At 35.9% G+C, this 26558-nt stretch overlaps 1 protein-coding gene across 2 annotated transcripts in view; it reads left to right on the forward strand.

Annotated features, from left to right (window-relative positions):
* gcn1 (GCN1 activator of EIF2AK4) overlaps nucleotides 1-26558 on the forward strand; it is a 779792-nt gene that overhangs the window by 81809 nt on the left and 671425 nt on the right. The window contains exons 44-57 of one of the 2 annotated variants that reach the window (XR_012384057.1): nucleotides 2145-2360; nucleotides 4235-4399; nucleotides 4692-4853; nucleotides 5493-5585; nucleotides 7366-7509; nucleotides 7843-8112; nucleotides 11312-11425; nucleotides 11958-12188; nucleotides 12464-12657; nucleotides 15275-15389; nucleotides 15751-15847; nucleotides 16175-16323; nucleotides 21009-21119; nucleotides 25264-25837. Coding sequence is in view for 1 of the 2 variants with exons in the window: in XM_073910032.1 (XP_073766133.1) it covers nucleotides 2145-2360; nucleotides 4235-4399; nucleotides 4692-4853; nucleotides 5493-5585; nucleotides 7366-7509; nucleotides 7843-8112; nucleotides 11312-11425; nucleotides 11958-12188; nucleotides 12464-12657; nucleotides 15275-15389; nucleotides 15751-15847; nucleotides 16175-16323; nucleotides 21009-21119; nucleotides 25264-25485 (2283 nt within the window). In the remaining variant the exon portion in view is untranslated. The remainder of the gene's footprint in view (nucleotides 1-2144; nucleotides 2361-4234; nucleotides 4400-4691; nucleotides 4854-5492; nucleotides 5586-7365; nucleotides 7510-7842; nucleotides 8113-11311; nucleotides 11426-11957; nucleotides 12189-12463; nucleotides 12658-15274; nucleotides 15390-15750; nucleotides 15848-16174; nucleotides 16324-21008; nucleotides 21120-25263; nucleotides 25838-26558) is intronic. The other variant, XM_073910032.1, reaches the window with a different exon arrangement.

Genomic DNA, 26558 nt, shown 5'->3' on the forward strand with positions numbered 1-26558 from the left:
TAAAACAATCTGTTTAAATAGTTTATGCATTTAAGAAATAAGTAATAAACAATTAATTTTTTAAATAATTACTTTTTAATAATAATTAGATTTAATAATAATATTAAATAAAATAATTCATTAATTTATTTTCTTTTCGGCTTAGTCCCTTTATTAAACAGAGGCACCTCAGCGGAATGAACTGCCAACTTACTCAGCATATGTTTTACGCAGCGGATGCCCTTCCAGCTGCAACCCATGACTGGGAGTTAATAAAAAAAATAATAATAAAATTTGTTTTTTATTTTATTCCTGTTCATGTACTGAGTGAAAGCAAATGTAATATTTTGTAATTTCAATATTTTAATCTATTATTTAAGTTAATCAATTTTTAATATGAGGTCAATTTTTTGTAATACTGTGCTTGATAAAGAAATTAAAATAAGTACTAATTAGTTAATTGATCATTTTCTTTCATTCTTACTTTTTAACCCAAATTTAAAAAAACAGTTGAAGCTCTGATTAATTAGATAAATAAATAATTTATTATTTATTATACATGCTTTTATTTTATGGAAAAACCTTAATAATCTTCTTTTTTTTTATTATCTTTTTAAACATTCTTTTTTCCAAAGTATTTTAATAATTTTATTAGATTATAGATTTATATTCATTCATTCATTCATTCATTTTCTTGTCGGCTTAGTCCTTTTATTAATCCGGGGTCGCCACAGCGGAATGAACCGCCAACTTATCCAGCAAGTTTTTACGCAGTGGATGCCCTTCCAGCCGCAACCCATCTCTGGGAAACATCCACACACACACTCACACACACACACTCACACACACACACACACACACACACACACACACACACACACACACACACACACACACACTCATACACTACTGACAATTTAGCCTACCCAATTCACCTGTACCACATGTCTTTGGACTGTGTGGGAAACCGGAGCACCTGGAGGAAACCCACGCGAATGCAGGGAGAACATGCAAACTCCACACAGAAATGCCAACTGAGCCGAGGCTCGAATTGGCGACCCAGCAACCTTCTTGCTGTGAGGCGACAACACTACCTACTGCACCACTGCCTCGCCCCCAGATTTATATTTAATTAAGTAAAAAAAATTTAACATGAACTCTATTTTCTTAGTATCGTACTTGTTAAATTAAAATAATTCATTAGTGATTAGTTGATCTTTTCTCTTCATTTTTACAGAGTTGTTTTAACCCATTTTCAAGGAAACAACTGAAGTTCTGATTGATGCATGTTTTTATATTAGAAGAAACCTTAATAATCTTTTTAAAAAGTGTCTTTCTTCAAATTTTTTAAGGAATTCTTTTAGTAAATAAATAAAAAAAAATGTTGTTATTTTAAATATTTTTATTTAGAGATTATAGATTTATATATCAATTGTTAACATGAGCTCTGTTTTCTTAATACTGTACTGGTTCAATAAATTTAAATATTAAATAGATCATTTTTTTTATTTTTTACATATTTTTAAAAACCAAATTTAAGGAAAGAATTGAAGCTCATATTGATTCAATCAATAAAGAAAGAAAGAAAGAAAGAAAGGAAAAAAAGAAAGAAAGAAATGTTTTTATATTAGGGAAAACCTTTTTCCTAATAAAAATATATTTTTCTAAAGTCTCCTTTGTTTAAAAAGTATTTAAGGAATTCTTTTAGTAAATAAATAATAAATAGTTTTATAAAAAACATTTTAATTTTCTTAATGTTTATTTGCAATCTTGTTCCATGTACTGAGTGAAAGAAAATTTTGTAATTTTGTGTTTTTTAATATTGGAATCTATTATTTTATTATTAAATTAAGTAAATTTTAAGATGATATCAATTTTCTTAATCAAAAAATTTCTTTGGTCAAATTTCTACATATTTTTTTACATATTGATTTAATAATATGTAAAATAAGCTCTTATTGATTAAATAACTAGATTTATAATTTATAAGACATGTTTTTATGTTTGGAAAAACCTTAATCATATTTAAATAAGGTAAATAAATATTTGATATATGTTTGATTTAAACTTTTTATGATCGTTTTCTTTTGTCCATTTGCTATAACAATAGAAAGAAACATGTTTAAAAAGACGAGTTGTGTATAAATGTTTGTGGTTATCCTCAGGCCATTATCTCAGCTCTGGGTGCAGAGAGGCGTAACCGTGTGCTGTCTGGACTCTACATGGGCCGCTCAGACACACAGCTGGTGGTCCGACAGGCGTCTCTTCATGTGTGGAAGATTGTGGTGTCAAACACTCCTCGAACCCTCAGAGAAATCCTGCCCACACTCTTCACGCTGCTCCTGGGCTTCCTGGCCTCCACCTGCCCCGACAAGAGAACGGTACATGCATACATTTATACCAGACTCAACTGAACTGATCTCAACTCTGAAAACTGGACTGACACAGATTCAATTTACTAGAACTTCTGTGTTAAGCTGCTTTGACACAATCTACATTGTAAAAGTGCTAGAGAAATAAAGATGAGTTGAATTGAACTGTATATAACTACAGTCACGTTTAATTAATAGTCCGATTTAAAATATAAGAAAAATATATATAATAAATAAATAGGCATGTGTGGCTTTTGGAAATAAGTTTCTGTGTTAACACACATCATAACTGTTACAGGAGTTTTGTCTGGTTTTGAAAGGGATGTGATTTCATTTTTTTGATTTATTTATAAATTTAATAAGCATTAATGCATTATAGTGTGCATTGTGCCATAATGTTTAATCAATAATAATAATGTATTTTATTGTTTATATATTGTGATCTACTATATTTACTTAATATAGCATTGTTATTATTATTATTACTATTCACCTTATTCTTTGCTGACGAGCGGGCGCAGCCATTTGAATCTTTTTGGCTTGAGACTTCTGGTCTCATTCACTTTTTATTCATTTTTAGACAGCACTAAGTTAAAAACTGCTCGTTACGCTGTTTGATGTTGCAAACTGATATTTTCTTATTGTATTTTTCTACTTGTTCTGTATAGTAATGCAAATATTAGTTTGTAGAGCAAGTAGTTTGACCGTTTTCTGCCGTTTATTATTCCTAGTCGTTTCTCCCATTGGCGACTGAATCGGAAGTTCTAAAACGATCTCGAATACAGGCGCACTTCCACATTTTAGAATAAGGTCAATAGTATTGATTTACTTAATATCGGACATTTTTAATTATTCATATTTTCTTTTGTTTATGTTATTTAGTTATTTACTAAGCCTTAATCACCATTATAGTATTCTTTTTGGCATTTGTAAAACAGTGTGGATTTAGCATTATGTGCATTGTGCTGTAATGTTTTAAAATATATATTTTAAATATTAAAAAGTTACTTTTGTTGTATTTATATTGTGACATTTTATGTTTGCTTAATATAGCATTATTATTTTATTATTATTATTACTATTATTATAGTGATTATCATTATTATTATTATTATAGTGATTATGTCATATTGGAATTTTTAAAATGTATTAATATTTCCTTATGTTAAATTAATTAATTTATTTATTTATTAACCATTAATGCATTATAGTCCAACTTTTTACATTTGGAAAACAGTGTGTGGATTTACATTTTATAAATATTAAAAAGGTATTTTGTTGTATTTATATTTATATATTTTTCATGTATTTATTTAATAAGCGATTATGTATTATAGTTGAACTTTTGACATCTGGAAAACAGTTTGCATTTAGCATTATGTGCATTGTGCTGTACTGTTTTAAAATATTTAAAAATTTTGATCAATATTAAAAAATACATTTATTGTATATATTGTGACAATTGCATATTATGACATTATTATTATTATTATTATTATTATTATTATTATTATTATTATTATTATTATTATTATAGTGAATAGTATTGGAAATATTTGAATATTCATATTTCCTTATAATTAAATTTTTTTTTTATTATTAAATTGTCAAATAACTATTAAATAGATTTTTAAAATTATATTGATATTATTTATTTGAATATGTATTTGCAAAATAAAATTAATTAATACATCTTCTTATTTATTAAAAACTCTGTTTATTGTCACACATTATATGTAATGATTTTTTAATCAATTATTATTTTGTTCTTTGCATATATTTTGATTTCTAGTATTCTAACAGTCTAACTGCAGTTAAAAATGTTATGAAAATATTGAAAAATGAAAAATATTTTTAAATGTTTGGTTGTCTGGCTTTTCCAGATCGCCGCTCGAACCCTGGGTGACCTGGTGAGAAAGCTGGGAGAGAAGATCCTGCCGGAGATCATTCCCATCCTGGAGGACGGTCTGCGTTCAGACAAGAGTGACGAGCGCCAGGGTGTCTGCATCGGCCTCAGCGAGATCATGAAGTCCACCAGCAAAGACGCTGTGAGTTTCAGCTGATGGACTAATAATGCTCAGCAGCTTTCTTCCGGTCAATTCTGTCATCATTTAATGAGTTTTCTTTTTTTTGTTGAACACACAAGAAGATATTTTGAAGAATGCTGTAAACCTGTAACCATTGACTTTCAAAGTATGTGTTTTTCCTGCAATGGAAGTCAAAGGTTACAGGTTTTCAGCTTTCTTCAGAATATCTTCTTTTAAAGGTTGAAACCACTTGAGGTTGAGTAATAATTATGTTTGCGTGAACTGTCCCTATAAGAGCTGTGTGTTTGCTCAGGTTCTGGTGTTCTCCGAGTCTCTGGTGCCCACCGTGCGCAAGGCTCTGTGTGACCCGCTGGAGGAGGTTCGAGAAGCGGCTGCTAAAACATTCGAGCAGCTTCACACCACCATCGGTCACCAGGCCCTGGACGACATCCTGCCCGCACTGCTCAAACAACTGGTACTGACTGCTCTGACTGCAGCTGTTTAGTCTAACAATTGTTTCTTAGGCAATTAATCGTCAGACAAATTTCATTTCGAATGCCATCCACCATCCTCTAGTTTAGCTAACACAGAATATAATAAACTAATACATGAAATGAGAAAAAAGAATATAATGCAGCTAAGGACACAGATGAGATGATCCAGTTTGGTGTCAAATTAAAGTTATATGTGTGAACATGTATAAATGAAATGCAAATCAAATGATTTAAAGTAACATCAGTGAAAAGAAGAGGTTAAAATAAAGGTGAAATAATGTAGAATCTTCATTCAGTGTAACAGCTGGATGTGTAAAAATAAAACAACATACTCATTCTGCCCTGTACTGTCATATTTAAATGTAAAAAGTATGAAGAACATATATTATTTTTCAAAACATTAACTGTTCTCCTTAAGTTGTACAGTTCAAATGTATCTGAAAGAAAGTGTTTTGCTGCCACTTTTGAGGATTTTATTGTGACCTTGACGAGTAAATAGATTCATTTCTCTGCAAACAAGTCTTACTGACAGCAAACTTTCTGAGTTGGCAGTTACTTTGACACAGTTAAAGAAAGAAGACTGTGAAGAGCACTGAAAATGTCCTTGTCTGCTGTTGCAGGAGGACGAGGAGACGTCAGAGTTTGCTCTGGATGGACTGAAGCAGGTCATGGCTGTGAAGAGTCGCTCAGTCCTGCCGTACCTGGTTCCCAAGGTGAGCCTGAACAGTAATGCATTTTATTCATAGCCAGTTTTCTTGACACCCAAGCTTTTTAATGGATGCTTTTAAAAAATCTGTCACCAGGAAGATTTTAATCACAAAACTTAAAAATTATATATAATGTTTTTTTTATGTTTTAATTAATTAATTAATTCATTCATACATTTATTTATTTATTCTTCCACTTGTTTGTTTGTTCGTTTGTTTGTTTATATTTGTATTTATATATATATAGTTATTTTATTTATATATTCATTTATTTTTTATTTATATCTTTAGTAGTAATCACTTTTAATCACATCCAAAATAGATATATATCCAATAAATATATTCTATAAATTAAATTTCTATATAATTTGTATCGTATGCATAAATATTTTATATCTAAATATAAATAAGCATTTTCCCAAATATATACATATATACATGTGCATGCATACATACAAAATAAAAATATACAGTACACACTTAAATTGTCAAAACAAACTTTTATTTTGGATGTGGTTAATACCAATTTATTTTTGCCCTACACATACATTGTTTGTTTATTTATTTATTTATTTATTTATTCATCCATTCATTCATTTATTCATTCATTTATTCTTCCAGTTGTTTGTTTGTTTGTTTTTTTGTTTATATTTGTATTTATATGTATAGTTATATTTTTATTTATACATACATTTATTTTGTTGTTTATTTATATCTTTAGTATTAATCAGTTTTAATCACATCCAAAATAAGAGTTTGTTTTGACATAATAAATGTTGTGTATTATTTATATATATATTATATATATATATATATATATATATATATATATATATATATATATATATATATATATATATATATATATATATATATATATATATATATATATATATATATATGTATATATATATATGTATATATATATATATATATATATATATATATATATATATATATATATATATATATATGTATGTATATATATATATATATATATATATATATATATATATATATATATATATGTGTGTGTGTGTGTGTGTGTGTGTATATATGTATATATATGTATGTGTGTAATGATACACATTTACATTTATATATATTTGTATCATATACATATATATTTTATATAGAATATATATAGAATTTATATATTCTGTAGTATATATAAAAAAGTTTGCATGTGAATATATACATGTGCATACATACAAAATAAAAATATACAGTACACACACTTAAATTGTCTAAACAAACTTTTATTTTGGATGTGGTTAATACCAATTTAATTTTGCCCAGTACATACAGTTGTTTTTATTTATTTATTTATTTTATCATTATTTTACATTTTTTTATCTATATTATTTTTTATTTATATTTGCATTTGTATTTAGAGATACATTTATAATTTTATTTATTCATTCATTCCATATCATTATGATATAAAGTAATTATGTAATATTATTGCTATCTATATTGATCTTGTCATGGAATAACTAAACTCAAACTCTTAACACTCGCAGTTATTTATTTACAAATAAATCTGACTTTCATTCCAGAGTACTGCATTGAGTCAGTCAATCATTCTCCACATTTACATTATATTTATGCATTTTGTTTTAAAATGAGCAATACAGCATGCAGTTTTCTATGTTTGTTAGCAGTTTGCATCAGATATTCAGGATGAATTCTGAGTGTTTGTCTCACGCTGACACTAGAATAATCCTCACACTTGTTATATTTGGACTATGGTGTTATTCTGATGGTTTATTTGTGTCCTGTGCAGCTGACGGCTCCTCCGGTGAACACGCGTGTGCTGGCGTTTCTGTCTGCGGTGGCGGGAGATGCTCTGACGCGGCACCTCGGCGTCATCCTGCCCGCTCTGCTCTCCTCTCTCAAAGACAAGCTGGGCACAGAGGAGAGTCTGCAGGTGACTGACAGCTGTCAATCATTTCTTTCTGACGCTGTACCATAGCAAACTTACCATATGAATTATTAGTTGAATTATTAGAAGAAAAAAAAGAAAAACTGCTTTTATTCTAGCTGAAATAAAACAAATAAGACTTTCTCTAGAAGAAAAACATTATAGGAAATACTGTGAAAAATTCCTTGCTCTGTTAAACATCATTTGGGAAAAAGTACCAAAAATTCACGGGAGGGCGAATAATTCTGACTTAAACTGTAGTAAATACAATTAATTGTGCATAATTGCTACCAAAACTCTTGTTATCAAGGTAAAAATAGTGTTTTATCTTGTGTTCAGGAACTGAGCAACTGTCAGACAGTGATTCTGTCAGTGGAGGATGAAGTGGGTCAGAGGATCATCATTGAAGATCTGCTGGAGGCGACGCGAGGAGCGGACGCTGGGCTCAGACAGGCCTCAATCACCATCCTCAACGGCTATTTCTCCCGCACACGGCTGGACTACAGCGCTCACACACGCACACTGCTGTCAGGACTCATGCGTCTCATGAATGACCCCAACACTGAGGTGCTGAGCCAGAGCTGGGACACCATCAACTCCATTACAAAGGTACAAAAACAGCCAGATTGTCCTGAAATTATTATCACATGTCATCAGTTACTGTAGATATTCTGAATATTAGCTAAGGGTTCTTTTACACCTGCCTTATTTAGTTTGGTTGAATCGCACTTGAGTGCGTTTTTCCTCTTGGTGCGATTCGTTTGGGTAGGTGTGATTGCAGCAATGGCACTTATGTGTGCACCAAAAGCGTACCGAGACCTTCTTGAAGAGGTGGTTTCAGTACGCTTTCTAACGAACCCTGGAGCAGTTAGTTTGTGGTAAGAATATGATCCGAACTAAAACAGACTCAACTGCAAAAAGTAATGTAATGTGTATTTATATAGCGCATTTATTGTGTATGGCCATACAGGGGCGCCTGCAGGATTTCGTTCCAATGTATGCACAAATCCAGCACCGCCCCGCCCCCTTCCGATATCTGTTATTTCAGTATACAAACATTAAATAACAAATGCATCAAGTAAAATAAAAACGAATATTCTTTATAATTTGGCAGAATTCTGCTCTTTTTAATATTTTATTTTTGTTAGATTTAATAATATAATTGTCTTCATAATTAAAGCTATAGACAAAATCCTGCTTGACATTTTAGAAAATATTTTGCGTAGCTACCCAGTATATATTAAAGATCACTGAGAACAAAAAAAAAGAAAAAAAAGGTAAAGAAACATGTTACATGAACTATAAATGTCCAAATTATATTTAACTAAATCATAAAAAATTGTGAAAATTGCTCATTTTATTTTTATAAAACATTTTATTATTATTTTTTGAGTAAAAACTATACCGACATTTAAGAATTCATATTTATTTTATTTATTCATTAATTTGACCTGTTTATTGGTGCATATATGATTTAACTCATACGACAGTACCTTGGACAGCTACAGTGCCACTAAAGCTTTCAAACACAACCCCAATAAAGTAATGAGAGAGTAGACTTTCTTCGGTGACGGCCGACATCTCAACACGCCGTAACCGTCCTTCGGGTAGTAAAGCCGGCATTAAATCACTAAACAGGACGTCTGGCTTGACTGAAGTGCAGTTATTTCCTCATTGTTCAAAGCGTCTGCAAGTTCGTGTTTCATGGATATAGTATGTAGCTGTAGGATTGTGAACATCAATGATGTTAAGCGTGTCTTTATTCGTTGCACAGCAGAAAAAAAAAGTCTTTCAGCAGTGCATGTAGCTGTTGGTTAAGTTCTGTTCCGGAGTCCTGAGTGGAGAAACAACCGTAGCCATACCCGAGTGTTCTCAGAACGATTTGGCACGATAGTGGAAATGCAGGCAGCTGTAGTGTATACTGTTTAATAATCAATTTAAATGATGTCACAAATAAATAAATGAATAAAAAGCGCCATTAATTCCCGCCCTCTTGTGGTAGGTATGCACAGTGCGTACGGCTGCAGGCACCACTGTGGCCATACACCCAAGCGCTTTACAATCATGAGGGGGGGGGTTCTCTCCACAACACCACCAGTGTGCAGCATCCACTTGAATGATGCGACGGCAGCCACAGGACAACGGCGCCAATACGCTCACCACATACCAGCTATTGGAGGAGTGGAGAGACAGTGATAGAGCCAATTTAGTGGATAGGGATGATTGGGAGGCCATGGGTATGAGGGCCGATTTAATTTCTCATTCGAAATACTGCGCCCATTGACAGTATAGTGTCCCCTCCACTTTTACTGGGGCATTAGGACTCACACAGACCGCAGGTTGAGCGCCTCCTGCTGGCCTCACTAACACTTTTTTGGATTAATCCAGCTGCCATAGGCCGATATAACTAGAAATTGTTTTATTATAGACCTTTTTCGTGGCTGCTGCATGGAGGGCGCCATAGCGACCAGCGTCTTCAGCATGTACAACTGGTAATTTGCGCTCCGAAAATGGGTATCAGTAACGTTTTTAATGGATAACAGAGTGTTTTTGTGACGCACAACTTAGAAATGTGTCTGTTAAAGTCGTTATAATCTGTAACGTGGTTCAAGCGCATCAGAAATACGAGAAAAACGTTCTCCTAGTTCACATGTCTGCCGTCAGAAATACAGTGTGTTTGTGCTGACAGCCTGTCAGCTGTTAGCTCAGCGGCTCTTTAACACACACACACACACAGAGAGAGAGCAAACCAGAGTACTGGCATAAAACTTAACAGGTGAAAGTCATGCAATTTACAAAAATGACCAATAAAAGTCTGTTATTGATCCTCTGCTGGCTGATTTGCTGTTCATTCTAATCGCGAGCCGTTTGTGTTTTATTTCATGTGTTATTTTTACCACGGTTTGTGTTTTTCTGTCATTTCGAAATGACACTAGCCTATATTTTCACTTTGTCACAGTTATTAAATCAGTGTGTGAGTGGCACAGTACAGGCTACGTGTGTGTGTCAAACATTTTGGTGAATTACATTAGTTTGGGCTGGTAATATATATGAAATAAAGAGAAAATTTTGACTTTAGCGATGACGAGGCTTCATTTAAACTGCAGAAGATGCCGTCTGACAACGAGGGGAAAACGCCTCACAGCAGCTGTTTTCCATCCTATTAGATGGCATTTCTTTAAATGATCAGTCCAGGAGATGCTGCTGATGGACAACAGTATTAGTTCAAAGAGGATAAAAGCAGGTAAAATAGATTAAAACTATCGTTTCAAAGCTGTCCAAATGTGAATGTTTACACGCATCAGCTGCCGACCGGAAGTTCTTCGCATTTTCCTTGCGCATACACGCAAAGCATAATGGGTAATTTTGCGTTCCAAGAAAAAGGTCTATAGCATGTACACTACTATTTAAAAGTTTGTGGTCTGAGAGAAATGTTTGTGAAACAAAATGATATTCATCAAGGATGCATTAAATTGGTCGAAAGTGACTGTACAGACATTTCTAATGTAATAAAATACAATATAGATTTCTGTTTTTAGCATTAATGTTAATCAGAAATAGTTCTTGATCATCAAATTGGCTCATTATAGTGATTTCTGAAAGATTGTTTGATTCTGAAAACGAATACATTTCATTTGACACACATCTACATGGAAAACATTTAAAGCAGTGATGTTTTACAATAGTGCTGTTTTTACTGTATTTTTATTGAATCTGTGCAGCCTTGATGAGCTTGATTACTTGAAGTATGACAATGACATTTTATTAGCTGAAATTTTCAGATTTAAGATCATAAATCTGTGTGCAGAAACTGGATGCGGGCAGTCAGCTCTCTCTGATTGATGACCTGCACAGGGACATCCGCTCTGCTGCTGCTGAGGTCAAAGGTCAACACTTACCTGGCTTCTGCCTGCCCAAGAAGGTAAGAGTCACTCAGAGAAACAAACGAAGAGCAGAGGTCTGCATATAATCATTATTATAGTGTTCAGTATGATACACAGCTAGTATTTGTGAGAAGAATAGCCAGTTAACCTGTTACAAGTCAAAATCTGCAGTATTCAAAAGGATCATGTGTGTGTGGTCTCAATCAACTATGATTTTCATTTTTTTTTTGTGCTTTTTTTGACAATACATTTATTGTATATTATATTGTATATAATTGAGCATATTTTAATAACTGGATGCCACTCACTGAAATAAACAGAGACCACTATGCTGTTTTTCCTGCTATTTGTTATTTGAGAGTAACATTTAGTATTTTTGTTAATTACTTTAAATAAATCTATGGTATTAAACGTCTAATTTTATTTTCAATTATTGCAAAAGTTTTTCATCTCACTTTTTTGGAACCTTAACCCTTCACTTTTTATTACTATTTATATTGAAAGTACATAGTATGGTGCTATTAATTTAGTTTATTATTTTGTATTTATATATACTGTGTTTGTCCTCAGGGAGTGACCTGCATTCTCCCTGTGCTGAGGGAAGGTGTGCTGACAGGAAGTCCAGAGCAGAAAGAGGAAGCGGCTCGAGCTTTAGGTGGAGTCATTAAACTGACCTCAGCGGAGGCTCTGCGGCCGTCAGTGGTCAACATCACTGGACCGCTCATCCGAATCCTGGGAGACCGATTCGCATGGAACGTCAAAACTGCTCTTCTGGAGACCCTCACACTACTGCTGGCCAAAGTCAGTGTCCATTCACATCTTTTGTTCACATTAGGAGCTGAACGACTTTACATTTTTTTTTTATGTCGACTTTTATGTTATTAAAGTCAAGTTGACGTCAACTAGTTGCTGGGGGCATCATCGATTAAACGCAAGACGCAAATAGTTAAACAGTCCCTTTAAGAGCTTAAACATTTTCAAAACAGAAAATAATAAATTGATTATTGGCTTGAAAATTTAATTGATTAACATTAAAAAACTCTTTATTCACATTCGCAATGCTTTGTTTTCTCTAGGTGGGCATCGCTCTGAAGCCCTTCCTGCCGCAGCTGCAGACCACCTTCCTAAAGGCGTTGCAGGACTCCAGTCGGGCTGTGAGGCTGCGGGCGGCGGAGGCTCTGGGGCAGCTCGTTTCCATCCACACCAAAGTAGATCCACTGTTCACTGAGCAGCTGGCAGCCATACGCAACGCTGAGGACTCTGGAGTCAGGTACACTTCTGACTGGAATTATGCTTGTTAGTGCTGCAGAGGTGCATTGTGGTTTATGGATTATTTCTTACATTTGCAGAATGTGCTGGAATCAATTTTGAGCTTAGTTATTACAGTAGGGGACGCTCTAGACTAGTTTTTAACAGCAGATGATGCTCTAGACTAGTTTTTAACAGCAGATGATGCTCTAGACTAGTTTTTAACAGCAGATGACGCTCTAGACTAGTTTTTAACAGCAGATGACGCTCTAGGCTAGTTTTAAACAGCAGATGGCGCTTTAGACTCGTTTTTAACAGCAGATGGCGCTCTAGGCTAGTTTTAAACAGCAGATGGCGCTTTAGACTCGTTTTTAACAGCAGATGACGCTCTAGGCTAGTTTTAAACAGCAGATGGCACTTTAGACTCGTTTTTAACAGCAGATGGTGCTCTAGGCTAGTTTTAAGCAGCAGATGGCGCTTTAGACTCAATTTTAACAGCAGATGATGCTCTAGGCTAGTTTTTAACAGCAGATGGCGCTCTAGGCTAGTTTTAAACAGCAGATGGCACTTTAGACTCGTTTTTAACAGCAGATGGTGCTCTAGGCTAGTTTTTAACAGCAGATGGCGCTCTAGTCTAGTTTTTAACAGCAGATTGCTTTCTAGACTAGTTTTTAACAGCAGATGGCGCTCTAGACTAGTTTTTAACAGCAGATGGTGCTCTAGACTAGTTTTTAACAGCAGATGATGCTCTAGACTAGTTTTTAACAGCAGAAGGTGCACTAGATTAGTTTTTAACAGCAGATGGCGCTCTAGGCTAATTTTTAACAGCAGATGGTGCTCTAGACTAGTTAGTTTTTAACAGCAGATGCCGCTCTAGGCTAGTTTTTAATAGCAGACAGTGCTCTAGGCTAGTTCTTAACAGCAGACAGTGCTCTTGGCTAGTTTTTAACAGCAGATGGTGCTCTAGACTAGCTAGTTTTAACAGCAGATGGCGCTCTAGATTAGTTTTTAACAGCACATGGCGCTCAAGACTAGCTAGTTTTAACAGCAGATGACGCTCTAGACTAGCTATTATTAACAACAGATGGCGCTCTAGATTAGCTAGTTTAAACAGAAGGTGGCGCTCTGGATTAATTTTTAACAGCAGATGGCACTTTAGGCTATATTTTAACAGCAGATGGCGCTCTAGGCTAGATTTTAACAGCAAATGGCACTCTAGGCTAGTTTTTAAGAGCAGATGGCACTCTAGACTATCGTTTAACAGCAGACATTGCTCTAGGCTAGTTTTAACAGGAGGTGGCGCTGTAGGCTAGTTTTTAACAGCAGATAGCGCTCTAAACTAGTTTTCAACAGGAGGCGGCGCTCTAGGCTAGTTTTTAACAGGAGATGGCGCTCTTGGCTTGTTATTAACAATAGACATTGCACTAGGCTAGTTTTTAACAGCAAATAGCGTTCTAGGCTAATATTTAACTGTAGATGGCGCTATAGGCTAGTTTTTATCTGTAGATGGTGCTGTAGGCTCGTTTTTAACAGCAAACAGTGCTCTAGGCTAGTTTTTAACAGTAGATGTTGCTCTAGGTTAGCTTTTTACAGCAGACTGTTGCTCTAGGCTACTTAACAGCAGATGGTGCTCTAGGCTAGTTTTTAACAGCAGATGGCGCTCTAGACTACTTTTTAACAGCAGAAGGCACACTAGATTAGTTTTTAACAGCAGATGGCACTCTGAATTAGTTTTAACAGCAGATGACGCTCCAGGCTAGATTTTAACAGCAGACAGTGCTCGAGGCTAGTTTTTAACAGCAGATGGTGCTCTAGACTAGCTAGTTTTAACAGCAGATGGCGCTCTAGGCTAGCTAGTATTAACAGCAGATGGCGCTCTAGATTAGTTTTTAACAGCAGATGGCACTTTAGGCTATATTTTAACAGCAGATGGCACTCTAGGCTAGATTTTAACAGCAAATGGCACTCTAGGGTAGTTTTTAACAGGAGATGGCGCTCTAAGCTAGTTTTCAACAGGAGGCGGCGCTCTAGGCTAGTTTTTAACAGGAGATGGCGCTCTTGGCTTGTTATTACCAATGGACATTGCACTAGGCTAGTTTTTAACAGCAAATTGCGCTCTAGGCTAATTTTTAACAGCAGATGGCGCTCTAGACTAGTTTTTAACAGCAGATGGCGCTCTAGATTAGCTAGTTTTAACAGTAGATGCTGCTCTAGGCTAGTTTTTTAGCAAAAGACATTGCACTATGCTAGTTTTTTTTTAGCAGACAACGCTTTAGACCACATCTAAATTCGCTAAAAGTGCAAGGTTTTCTGTAAGATCCTGTGCTTTCTGGTTATGCTTAGCCTTTGAATATTGCTCTTGATTTGTATGTTAATGACTCTACCCTTGGTTTTTTGCTGCTTCAGTGAATCATTTGAATGAATCTCTCATTTAGATAGTCGCTTACTGCAGACCTACTGGTGGCTTAAATGTCAACTTTCTTTAACCCTGTCAGGCTTAAATAACACACTCAGTAAGTCAATACTGTTGGAAAAATAATGTAATTTTTGGTAAATGATGCACAACCCAGAGTGTTTACTTTTGGAAATGAGACATGAATGAGACATATTTTGTGTTGTTGTTGTTGTTGCCGCTGCAGGGAGACGATGTTGCAGGCCCTGCGATTTGTCATTCAGGGAGCTGGAGCCAAGGTGGACCCCGCCATCAGGAAGAACATCACCACCACACTGCTGAGCATGCTGGGACATGATGAGGTACAGCTACATACAAAACGGTGTGAAAAAAGCATCATGTGCTTTAATGCATTTATTGTTGATGATCATAATAAAATACTATTGTTTATTGTACAATATGATCATGGCTGTATGATATGGAATAGATGATTATCAATATTCAAAGACATTTATTTACCAGATTGAATGTTATTGTAAAGTTTATTTTAGAATATCTTAAATGTTTTTTCTGACATTCATCAGACAAAGTTGATCATTATCTTTACACTTAGACTTGAGAGTGTGAATGCATGTGTGTTTTTCGTCTTTGTAACAGTATCTAGCACAGGATGTGGTTGCTGAGTGTCTGTATCCTTACCTGTGTGTGTGCGCATATGTGTAGGACGCCACAAGAATGGCCTCTGCGGGCTGTATTGGTGAACTCTGTGCCTTTCTATCAGAAGAGGAGCTGAAGAGTGTCTTACAGCAGCACATCCTCGGTAAGAGAAACACTCTGATGTTGAATATTTGGCAGTGGGATTGATCTGATCTCATTCCTATTCTGGGAGTCATGTTTCGATTCCCAAAATGATTTTTCACCTAGACAAGTTTTAACCTATGCGAATCTTTTTAATACATATGTTGCATACATGCATACGGCGTTCAGCGCTTCGGTTTCCAGCCTGTTCACAGAATCTGTTCTGAACTTTTTAGAATCAATTCAAAATTGCTAGAGGAAGATTCACTATGAATACATTTTATTTTAATCCCACACCTACTGTTGACTGATCCAGATCACGTTGTGTTATATATATGTTTGTGTGCAGCGGATGTGTCTGGCGTGGACTGGATGGTTCGTCATGGGCGTAGTTTGGCTCTGTCTATCGCCGTGAAGTCTGCTCCTGCTCAGCTGTGTGTGGATGAGTACAACTCCTCTGTGCTGGAGGCCGTGTTGTCCAGCGCCACCGCTGACAGAGTAAGAGAACCACAAGCTTATTTTAATAAACCAAGACATTAAACACTGAAACTAACAACTGTCACTAAATAATTAGCTGAAATAAAATAATTCGCTAAAATTAATTGTTTGCAGAATTCATAAGCAGTCATTCTGTGATGGAATATATGAGCTGCGGCTGTTTAGAGAAACGCCTGTAGATGGCGCCAAACACATCGGTCAAGCTATGATTATGTACAAAAACGTTTCTAAAACTAACGTGTTCTATAGTTTCAGCTTTGTTGTTAAAGAGGTAGTTTAACTACATATTCAGTAAGATCTTTAATAGGAGATGTTTTTTATTCATATTGTTTATATGTTGCATTTGTGTGGTTTTGGATTCAGTGTTTGTTTAAACAGTTCTTTTATTTTTATTACTGTAAGTTTTTTAATTAACGGTAATGTAATGTAGAAATCTACTTGGGACTAAATTTTGAATCCCGCTCCCGCCCGCACCCGCCAGGTTTTAGCTCAAACCCGACCACTCCCGCTTATATTCAGCATTTGTTGTCCCGCTTCTCGACCCGCCCCGTTTTCTACCCGCTGCGCTCGTTCCCGCTGACGGACGGGGGTAGAACAAAACTGAAAACCACCCAGCTATAGAGTACAGACAGCCTGTATGTCTGAATAAACACACACACACACACACACACACACACACACACACACACACACACAGAGAGACAGCACAAAGCTCTCTCTCTAAATCGAACACACACATACACGGCAACAAACAAGTAAAATGCAGCATCATGCTGTCTCTTTCACACACATACATACGCGTGCTCGCTCGCTCAGAAGCCGGGAGCGATATTGTTGAACCACCCACTCCCGTCCAAAATTAAACCCGTTACCGACCGATCCCGTGATTTATTCGGAAATTTATGCAGACCTATAATGTAATGTTCATTTAGGTAAAAAAAAATTCATAACATTCTGTGCAAATGCTAATCTTTGCTCTGGTTGAAACTGGACACGTTCTACTAAACTAGAATTACTAAAACTAAATATACAGGGCTCGACAATAAGGACTGCCTGATAGCCTGGGCCCAGCGTGCGGGACGCTCGGGACACTAGACAGGATGGTTACTGGCCCGATCGGGCCAGTGCTGCATTGTCACTAAATTTAAATTTGGCTACGACCTCGCGACTGTCTGTCAATTGCGTGCAAATACAGTCTTAGGGTAGTTTCACTCCTAATCGTTTGTTTTGGAACTTGTCTTGTTTTGCCCAGTTAGCGTGGTTCATTTGGCATTTGTAAATCCAGCAATTGCGCTCGGATCTGCACCCAATCAATCATTGCCTAAATGAGGTGGTCTCGACTCAATTGAAACTCTGGAGCGGATCGATTGTAGTGAGAAAGCAAAACAATCCAACGAACTAATGAACCAGGCTATTGACCTTATTCTTCAATGAGGAAGTGCGCTCATTTTTGTGGATAATAATAAAATAATAATAAAAGGCACAAACCAGTCAGACTACTGCTCTACAAACAGGTGTTTGAATGACTACACAGACAAAGCTGAATAATATAATAGGAAAATATCAGTTTGCAACATCAAGCAGCAAAACGAGCTGTTTTTAATGTCTAAACATGAATGTAAGGGAATGAGACCGGAAGGCTCAAGCCAAAATGCTTCAAATGGCTGCACCCGCTCATACGCAGAGAATAAGGTGAATATCACAGTGTATTATAGCCATATATACAGCTATATGAAGAGAGAATTATCAAGAGTTGGGCGGGATGTCATTCCTACCAGTAAATGTGTGTTTCATGTCGAAAATGAAAGTGAAAGCATGCCGAAATATTACCGAGAGCTGTTATTCTCTTAGGAAAATTGACAGAAATTACCATCTGATCATTTTATTATATTTTATTCTTATGATATGTTGTATAAGGCCTATTGTTTTGTTCATTTCTGCACTGACACCTCAGGAAAGATCAACATTAATCTGCTTCATGATCTGACTGCAGTCGTGTTGTGCCGAGAAATGCACCCCTGTGGTAAAATGCACGCATCTCCTTCATAGACTTTCATTAGCATTCTCAGTCTACATTTAAAAAAAGGGCCATAATTGATGAAAACGTAGGCCAATATGATTGTTATTTTGATGGATTAAGGAGAAACAAGAAGTGAAAAGCATTTTAAAACTAGGCTTACAAAAAACGAATAATACAAATATCGACTGTAGTACAGACGGTTGTTATGAGCCTGTTTCTAAAATTAGGCGTTTTGGTTGGTTTTAAACAAACGAAAAACATAAAATTGTTGTAGTTTTTAACTTAATCTAATCAGTGTTGTATTTAATTTAAAAATCTATTTATATTTTTAAATATATATCTTCTGTAAGGTAAGGGTTCCATTCATTGAACTCCCATCGGTCACTGTCATTAGTTGTCGTAACGTAGGCACATTTTAGAGGAGTTACATTTTACGGCAGGGGTGCGTTTCTTCGCACAACACCAGTTCTCCTGGTATTTATATCTATAATTTAAGCCTATAATGCATAATTGTAGGCCTGTTTTTTAATAGATCAATTGATTTAATATATTTTTACAAAACTTGACAACTGAAATGAGGCTCTGTAAGAGAAAGTCTGACCTCTCTGATTTATATTTGGTGACGTTGTCTCTGGGTGTCAAAATTAAAGTGCACATTTTTGCTTTTTTTTTTTAAGTTTAGTTACGTCAATTGTATTTTTTAATTGTCAGCTGTATTTAAAAAAAAAAGTTATGCTTAAAAAATGTATGTATACAATTATGTTTGGCTTTTGACACATTAAAGGGCCATGAAACCCCCTCGTTTCAGCAGGGTGTTTTCACACCTCTACTTTGGAAAAAGTCAGAAAAGAAGTGGGCGTGTCCAGCTCTGTTTAGCGGGGAGTGTCGGAGGAACTAAAGAAGGATGGTGTAGGAGTGTCTATTTGGACGCGCTGAGTTTCAGAGTCAAAATACACACACACACAGGGGACAAAGTGACTGTGTTTGCATGGACATCAGTAGTCGAATTCTTTGCCAAATTATTAAATGGTGGACCTTTACAGCAGTTTGGCTCTTTCATTCAGGGAATTCATTCATGTCCCTCGCGACAACAAGATATTTGATTGGAGGAACTGCTCTAAGCGTGTATTTTTCATGCAATGTTTGATACCGCACGACGAATGAGAGAAAAAAACCCTCAGCATTTCCCAGAAACTTAGATGCACACGGCAGGTAGTGTCAGAAAGCCGCGTGTGTTATTCCGGTCACAAAATGCGGTGAAAACCCTTCACGAGGTTAAAGTTTGGTTGTGGTGCTAATATGTTTACACTCGGTGCAATACTTAGTTTGATACGAACAAACTAAATAAACAAAGAGCACTGGCCGCTTACTTACCAAATCTGTAGAGACAGGACAATCACCAGCAACTAGAGCCGCGTCTTTATTAAGAGAAGACTACAAGCGCCGGATCTCAGCGTTTGCAGATGAGAGCAGCTCTCAGGTAAACAATAATCCTCCTTAGACACGTAAGTTATTGTTGTCGAGCGTCGCGTACACTGTTAATCCACACGTGATCCAGATGAGCTCTCACAGAGAGAAAATGAAAACAAAACTTAACGGCAGCAAACTATAAAAGCAACACTTCACGCTTGTTTTGCCAACACAACGTGGCGTCTCTGTCCTGAAAACATGGTGACACTAATGAATATTAATGAAGTTGCACAATAGAGCGCGCTGATTGGTTTGAACCAAGCCTTACTCATGCATTAATGCATCACACTGTAAGACGTAATAAGACACACTCTGGCACAGACGTCCAGTCTACACACTGGAATACACGCTATTATGTCATGACCGTGACGCAGCTTCAAAAATTTGTTTCAAGCCGGAAGTACGAATTTGCTTGAAATAACGCAAAAACAACCAATTTACACTTTTTAGTGAAATATAGGTGTCCTAATAGTGTTTTTAGCAGTGTGGGACACATATATGACTGTGTTTTGGTGTTTCGTGACCCTTTAAGGGCAAGTAAAAATGTATACCACCTGACTAAAACCAAACTAAACCCTACAAAACCACTAAAAAAACATAGTAAAACTCGAAGCTATAGCACATTTTTAAAATAATAGCTCATTTAAATATGCAAATCTATAATAACCTTGGGGAAAAGCCCATGTTTAATGGTTCTGGGCCCAAAAGATCGGAAAACATTCAAAACTCGTCACTTTCAAGAAGTTATTTACTGCTGAAACGTTGCTGAATCCTCTGATTGACTCATCTTAAGATTTTTTTTACACTACCAGTTAGAAGTTTAGAAACATTATGATTTTAAAAACTTTTTTCAGGGAAATCTTATCTGCTCTGCCAAAGTCACAATTATTTGATAAAAAAATCTAATTCTTTTTCTTATTATTACAATAATAATAATAATAATAATAATATATTTACATTTTAAATAACATTTCTATTTGAATATATTTAAAGAGGCAATTAATTTCTGTGATAAAACGCTGAGTTTTCAGCATCATTAATCCAGTATTCAGTGTCACATGGTTTGAAATGGCATGACACTGATTTGCCTAACATTTAGTGATAAATATGAGAACTTCATCCATGAAAAGACCTGTAATCAGCACAGATGTTGAAGTATGATGGATGTGCGTGTGTGTGTGTGTGTTTTCTGTAGATCCCCATCGCCTGCAGTGGAATCAGAGCCATGGGTTTCCTGATGAGACACCAGCTCCGCACTGGAGGCTCAGAGAGTGTATCGCCCCGCATCATCACACAGTTCATCAAGGTCAGTCCACTATTAAGACAATTAACAATATTACCAGTATTTTTTATTTTGTCTGAAAATGCTCACTAAAACACTAGGGGTGTCAAAATTAATTGTTTCTTTAGTGCACCGCAATGCAGACGGAGACAATTCAATATTGGTTAAGTAATAGATCACAACCGGTTATTACGTACTGACGGCATTTATCTCTTATGCGCGACATCGCAGTAGAATACTATGTTGATGTAGGCGAAGGTGAGTAAACAAAATGCAACTACTACTTCAAAGGCAGATAATTATGGACAGTTCAACTGCTTGTGAGTTTGCTGGAAAGTCTTTCACTGACAGCACACAAGCCACAAATGCTGGAAAACTCCATCTTTACCTCTCTCTCTCTTACTTTGGACAATTGACCCGTTGGCGTGTTTGTGAGGAAACTTTTCCTTTTCTCTTGGCTATTAAATCGATACTTGCGTATCTAGACCCGAGCGTGCCTGAGGTGCGAGTTCTCCCCACTGTGTCTATTACGAATTACCTGTGATAACTGTGTATTCTGCGTAGGGCTGTGTAATTAATCGAAAATCCGATTTCGATTTTGGCTTTTAACGATTATGAAAAAGCATTAATCGAGATAAACGATTATTCCATCACGTACCGCCCCCTTTCCAGTTGTACACTTGTGACTTTTTGCCTCTGCAAAGCTCAGTTCCACGTGAAAATGACTAAAAGCATGAGCTGTACTGTAACTTTTGCAGCACGGGATGCTCATCATTCATATTTTTAAAAGCACAAAAGAGCTTGTGCTGTTGTGTGTGTGCGCGCGCGCCATGCTTAGCCTCTGACAGGTAGCGTGTGTGTTTGTGTGGTTGTGCCTCGGACAGCAGAGCACACACACATCTAACGCGATCTTAATGTGAGCGCTTTAATGGTCAAATACATGCACACTTGTGTCAGAGCGCAGTGTTTAGTGATTATTCATATTAATCCTCATTTGTGTAATAAACAAACAAGTTGAGAATCAAAAGACACGAGAAAGAGAAACCATATCAGAGCCGCACTATTCTTAAAGTGACAGCGTGCGATATTCCTGCTGCTGCCGATAAAATCAAAAATACAGTGAAGATGCTTAAAGCACAGTTTAAACATAACAGATTTAATAACTCATTTCTAATAACTGATTTCTTTTATCTTTGCTATGATAACAGTACATTATATTTTACTAGATGTTTTTTAAGATATTAAGCTTAAAGTGACATTCAAAGGCTTAATTAGGGTAAATAGACAAGTCATTGCATAACAGTAGTTTCTTCTGCAGACAATCAAACATATATATTGCTTAAAGGGGCTAATAATATCGAGCTATTAAAATAGGTTTCAAAATATTCAAACCTGCTTTTATTCTAGCTGAAATAAAACAAATAAGCCTTTCTCCAGAAGAAAAAAATATAGGAAATACTGTAAAAAAAAAACTCTGTTAAACATCATTTGGTAAACATTTATAAATAAAAATAAATTCACAGAAGGGCGAATAATTTTGACTTCAACTGATAACCGTTTTGAATAATCGTGATTATAATTATGACCAAAATAATCGTGATTATGATTTTTCCCATAATCGAGCAGCCCTAATTATGCGCATACAGACTGTAACCGCTGCTGTTCTTACCGCCATCAGTGCACAGCGCTTTCATTTCTAAAGCAAAGCGCAGACCCTTCTGTTGAGCGGGTGAAGACATTGACCAATCATAGGGGTGTAAGAGCTCCTTTGACAGCGCTCAAAAAGCAAGTGGGATCATATTTACACGAGTTTATTTCCTATAAATGCTCATGCTGTCTTCTGTGCATCTGTTGGAGTTTTGTTTAATACATTCGGAAAGAGTGTTTTCTTTGAGCAGGTCAAATTAAAGCCACAGTTTACATATCTGCTTGTATTAAAGTACAAAATTGTATTACAAATAGTATATAAATATTAATATATTTATAGATTTTAATTAAAAAAAAAATTGTGTTGTGAAGAAAAAATCTAATTGTGTATGAAAAGCATCGTCAATGCACCGAGATATCGAATTGAACCGAATCGATGGCATGATAATCGTAACCGAACTGTGAGACCAGTGTAAGTTCACACCCCTATTAAACACATTAGAAAGTAAAGCTTATCTGACTACATTTAAAAAAAATCCACTATTAAAGTTCATTTTTACACCATGTTCAGATTTTGATCTGTAAATGTTAAAATGAAGATTATGTATATAGAATTATTCATCATTTTGTTTCATGTTAACTAATGAAATTAAGTTATGTAAACAAATAAAATCTTACTGTGAAGTTTTGCTGTTTTTTATGTAAAATGCAAAGTTTTACCTTATGTGAGGAATGTGACCTTATTGAGTTCTAGTGTGTTTTAAAGCAAATTCTTTATTTAAAATATATATAATAACAATTGTGTATGTTTTATTTAGTGGAATTATTTTCCACTTATTTAAATGTCTTACTGTTCTTTTGTCTTTATGTATATATGTCCGCAATAGTCACGTTGCAGGCTTAGATTATTTATTAAAACTTAAAAGCAAGAGATGTCATTAAATCTTTTTTAATTATTTATGCTATGACGACCATGTTATTTTACATTTGATTGTTCAATTTTTGTACTTGAATATGGTTAGACTCCCCAGAAAACCATAAAGAGCTGTTTATTTCACTTTTATTTTTGCTCTGAATGCTTGTAATTTATTAGAATTTATGCAGATGCGCACTGCATAGAAAAATACTTGATCATCCCAGTCGATCTAAATTAATAACATTTTCTAAAATAGAGCAATCTAAATCATCTGGTGAAACTATATTCATATTGCAATATACACTCACCGGCCACTTTATTAGGGACATCTTACTAGTACCAGGTTGGACCCTCTTTTGCCTTCAGAACTGTCTTAATCCTTCATGGAAAAGATTCAACAAGGTACTGAAATATTCCTCAAAGATTTTGGTCCATATTGACATGATAGCATCATGCAGTTGCTGCAGATTTGTTGGCTGCACATCCTTGATGTGAATCTCCAGTTCCACCACATCCCAAAGGTGCTCTATTGGATTGAGATCTGGTGACTGTGGAGACCATTTGAGTACAGAGAACTCATTGTCATGTTCAGGAAACCAGTCTGAGATGATTCACGCGTTATCCTGTTGGAAGTAGTCATCAGAAGATGGAGACACTGTGCTCATAAAGGGATGGACATGGTCAGCAACAATACTCAGGCGTTGACACGATGCTCAATTGATACTAATGGGCCCAAAGTGTGCATGAAAATATCCCACACACCATTACACCACCACCACCAGCCTGAAACTTTGATACAAGGCAGGATGGATCCATACGTTCATGTTGTTGATGCCTAATTCTGACCCTATAATCTGAAAGTGGCAGCAGAAATGGAGACTCATCAGACCAGGCAAGGCTTCTCCAATCTTCTATTGTCCAGTTTTGGTGAGTCTGTGTGAATTGTAGCCTCAGTTTCCTGTTCTTAGCTGACAGGAGTGGCACCCGGTGTGGTCTTCTGCTGCTGTAGCCCATCCGCCTCAAGGTTGGACGTGTTGTGTGTTCAAAGATTTGATTTGGTTATTTGGGTTACTGTTGCTTTTCTATCAGCTTGAATCAGTCTGGAAATTCTCCTCTGACCTATGACATCAACAAGGCATTTGCTCCCACAGAACTGCCGCTCACTGGATATTTCCTCTTTTCTGACCATTCTCTGTAAACCCTAGAGATGGTTGTGCATGAAAATCCCAGTAGGTCTGCATTTTCTGAAATACTCAAACCAGCCCGTCTGGCACCAGTAACAATGCCAAAAAGTCACTTAAATACCCTTTCTTCCCCATTCTGATGCTCGGTTTGAACTGCAGTAGGTTGTCTTGACCATGTCTATATGCATAAATGCATTGAGCTGCTGCAATGTGATTGGCTGATTAGAATTTTGTGTTAACGAGTTGTTGGATAGGTGTACCTAATAAAGTGGCCGGTGAGTGTATATCACAGCTAAACAAAATATATCACAATGTCTAATTTTTCCAATATTGTGCAGCCCTAATATGTACTTTGAGCGTCTGTAAACCAACAGAACAGACATCAGAAGTGTTTGTTAAAGTGCTTTCTGTCCTGCTCCAGTGTCTGCAGAACCAGTCCAGTGACATTCGTCTGGTAGCGGAGCGGGTGTTGTGGTGGGTCTGGAAAGAGGACGAGACCCCCATTCTGGAGCCCAGTCTGGTCAAACCGCTCATCAAAGCACTGCTGGACAACACCAAAGACAAGAACACCAGCGTCCGAGCGCAGAGCGAACACACACTCGTCAGCCTGCTGAGACTGCGGCGCGGAGAACACAACATGCAGGTACTCACTCAGCTCTTCAACTTTAATGCTGCACGCGGCAAAAGCTGAACATCAAACAACTCTGGTCTCGCGTCGTCAGAAATGCACCACCTAATGTTTATCTGAATTGTGTATTTAATGGCCCGTTGCCACTGAGTGGTGCAGTATGGGTCGGTACGGGACACCTTTATCAGGCTTGTGTTTCCACTGCTACCACCAATGGTTTTCCTTTGGTTGGCCTGGTGTACAACAGAAAGTTTCTGTCGATGTCATGTTCGCTCGAGGAAATGTCAAAGTAAAGCCGTACGGGTCGTTCACAGATCATATGAAAAGCACTTCTCATATAACAGACGCTTTATACACATAAATACTTGTGTATACATGTTTATTACTAACTTTTCTATGAACATGATTTGATTATAACTGCAGATCAATGACAGTGTGAAATAGCCTACTGTAACGTCTGTTATTATATGAAATAAGTAAATGTAACGTATATGAACACATACAGCCCCTTACAGACACTGATATGTAGGCTCCGCCATATGTATGCGGACATTTTCTGCTATTTCTGCACAGAATTGTGTTAAAAATCTGCGGATTTCTGCAGAATTATTTTGGGAGTATCATAACTAAAAACTTAATATATGAAATAAAAAGTAACACCCTTTTTAACTTAATGTTTACAATGCAAATCCAGTTAGATCCACTTTATTTGGTAAACAAAACAAGTCTCATATAATATCTCTACTAAAAGACAGAAAACCTTACTGTACAAACTGTCTTTTAAATAAATCATATGAACATTTTCATATTGGTCAATAATATTACTGTAAATAAATTAGAAACTGAATAAATATAGATTTACTCACATTTACACAAATAAATAAACAGAATTAATGATGGGCTAAAAATCTGCGGGACTACTGATATGTTACCAATGCATTTGCTATTCTTCATCTTGGGGAGGCTTTTTCAGTTTATTCATAACAATTTGCTTTTGTATAATGTTATTATTATTAGCAGTATTATTTATTATATCCATATTTATATTTGTTTTATTAAAAACAAGCTTAGATTTGCCCACCTGTCAG

Source organism: Danio rerio, chromosome 8 (assembly GCF_049306965.1).
Source record: "Danio rerio strain Tuebingen ecotype United States chromosome 8, GRCz12tu, whole genome shotgun sequence".
NCBI classification, from domain to species: domain Eukaryota; kingdom Metazoa; phylum Chordata; class Actinopteri; order Cypriniformes; family Danionidae; genus Danio; species Danio rerio.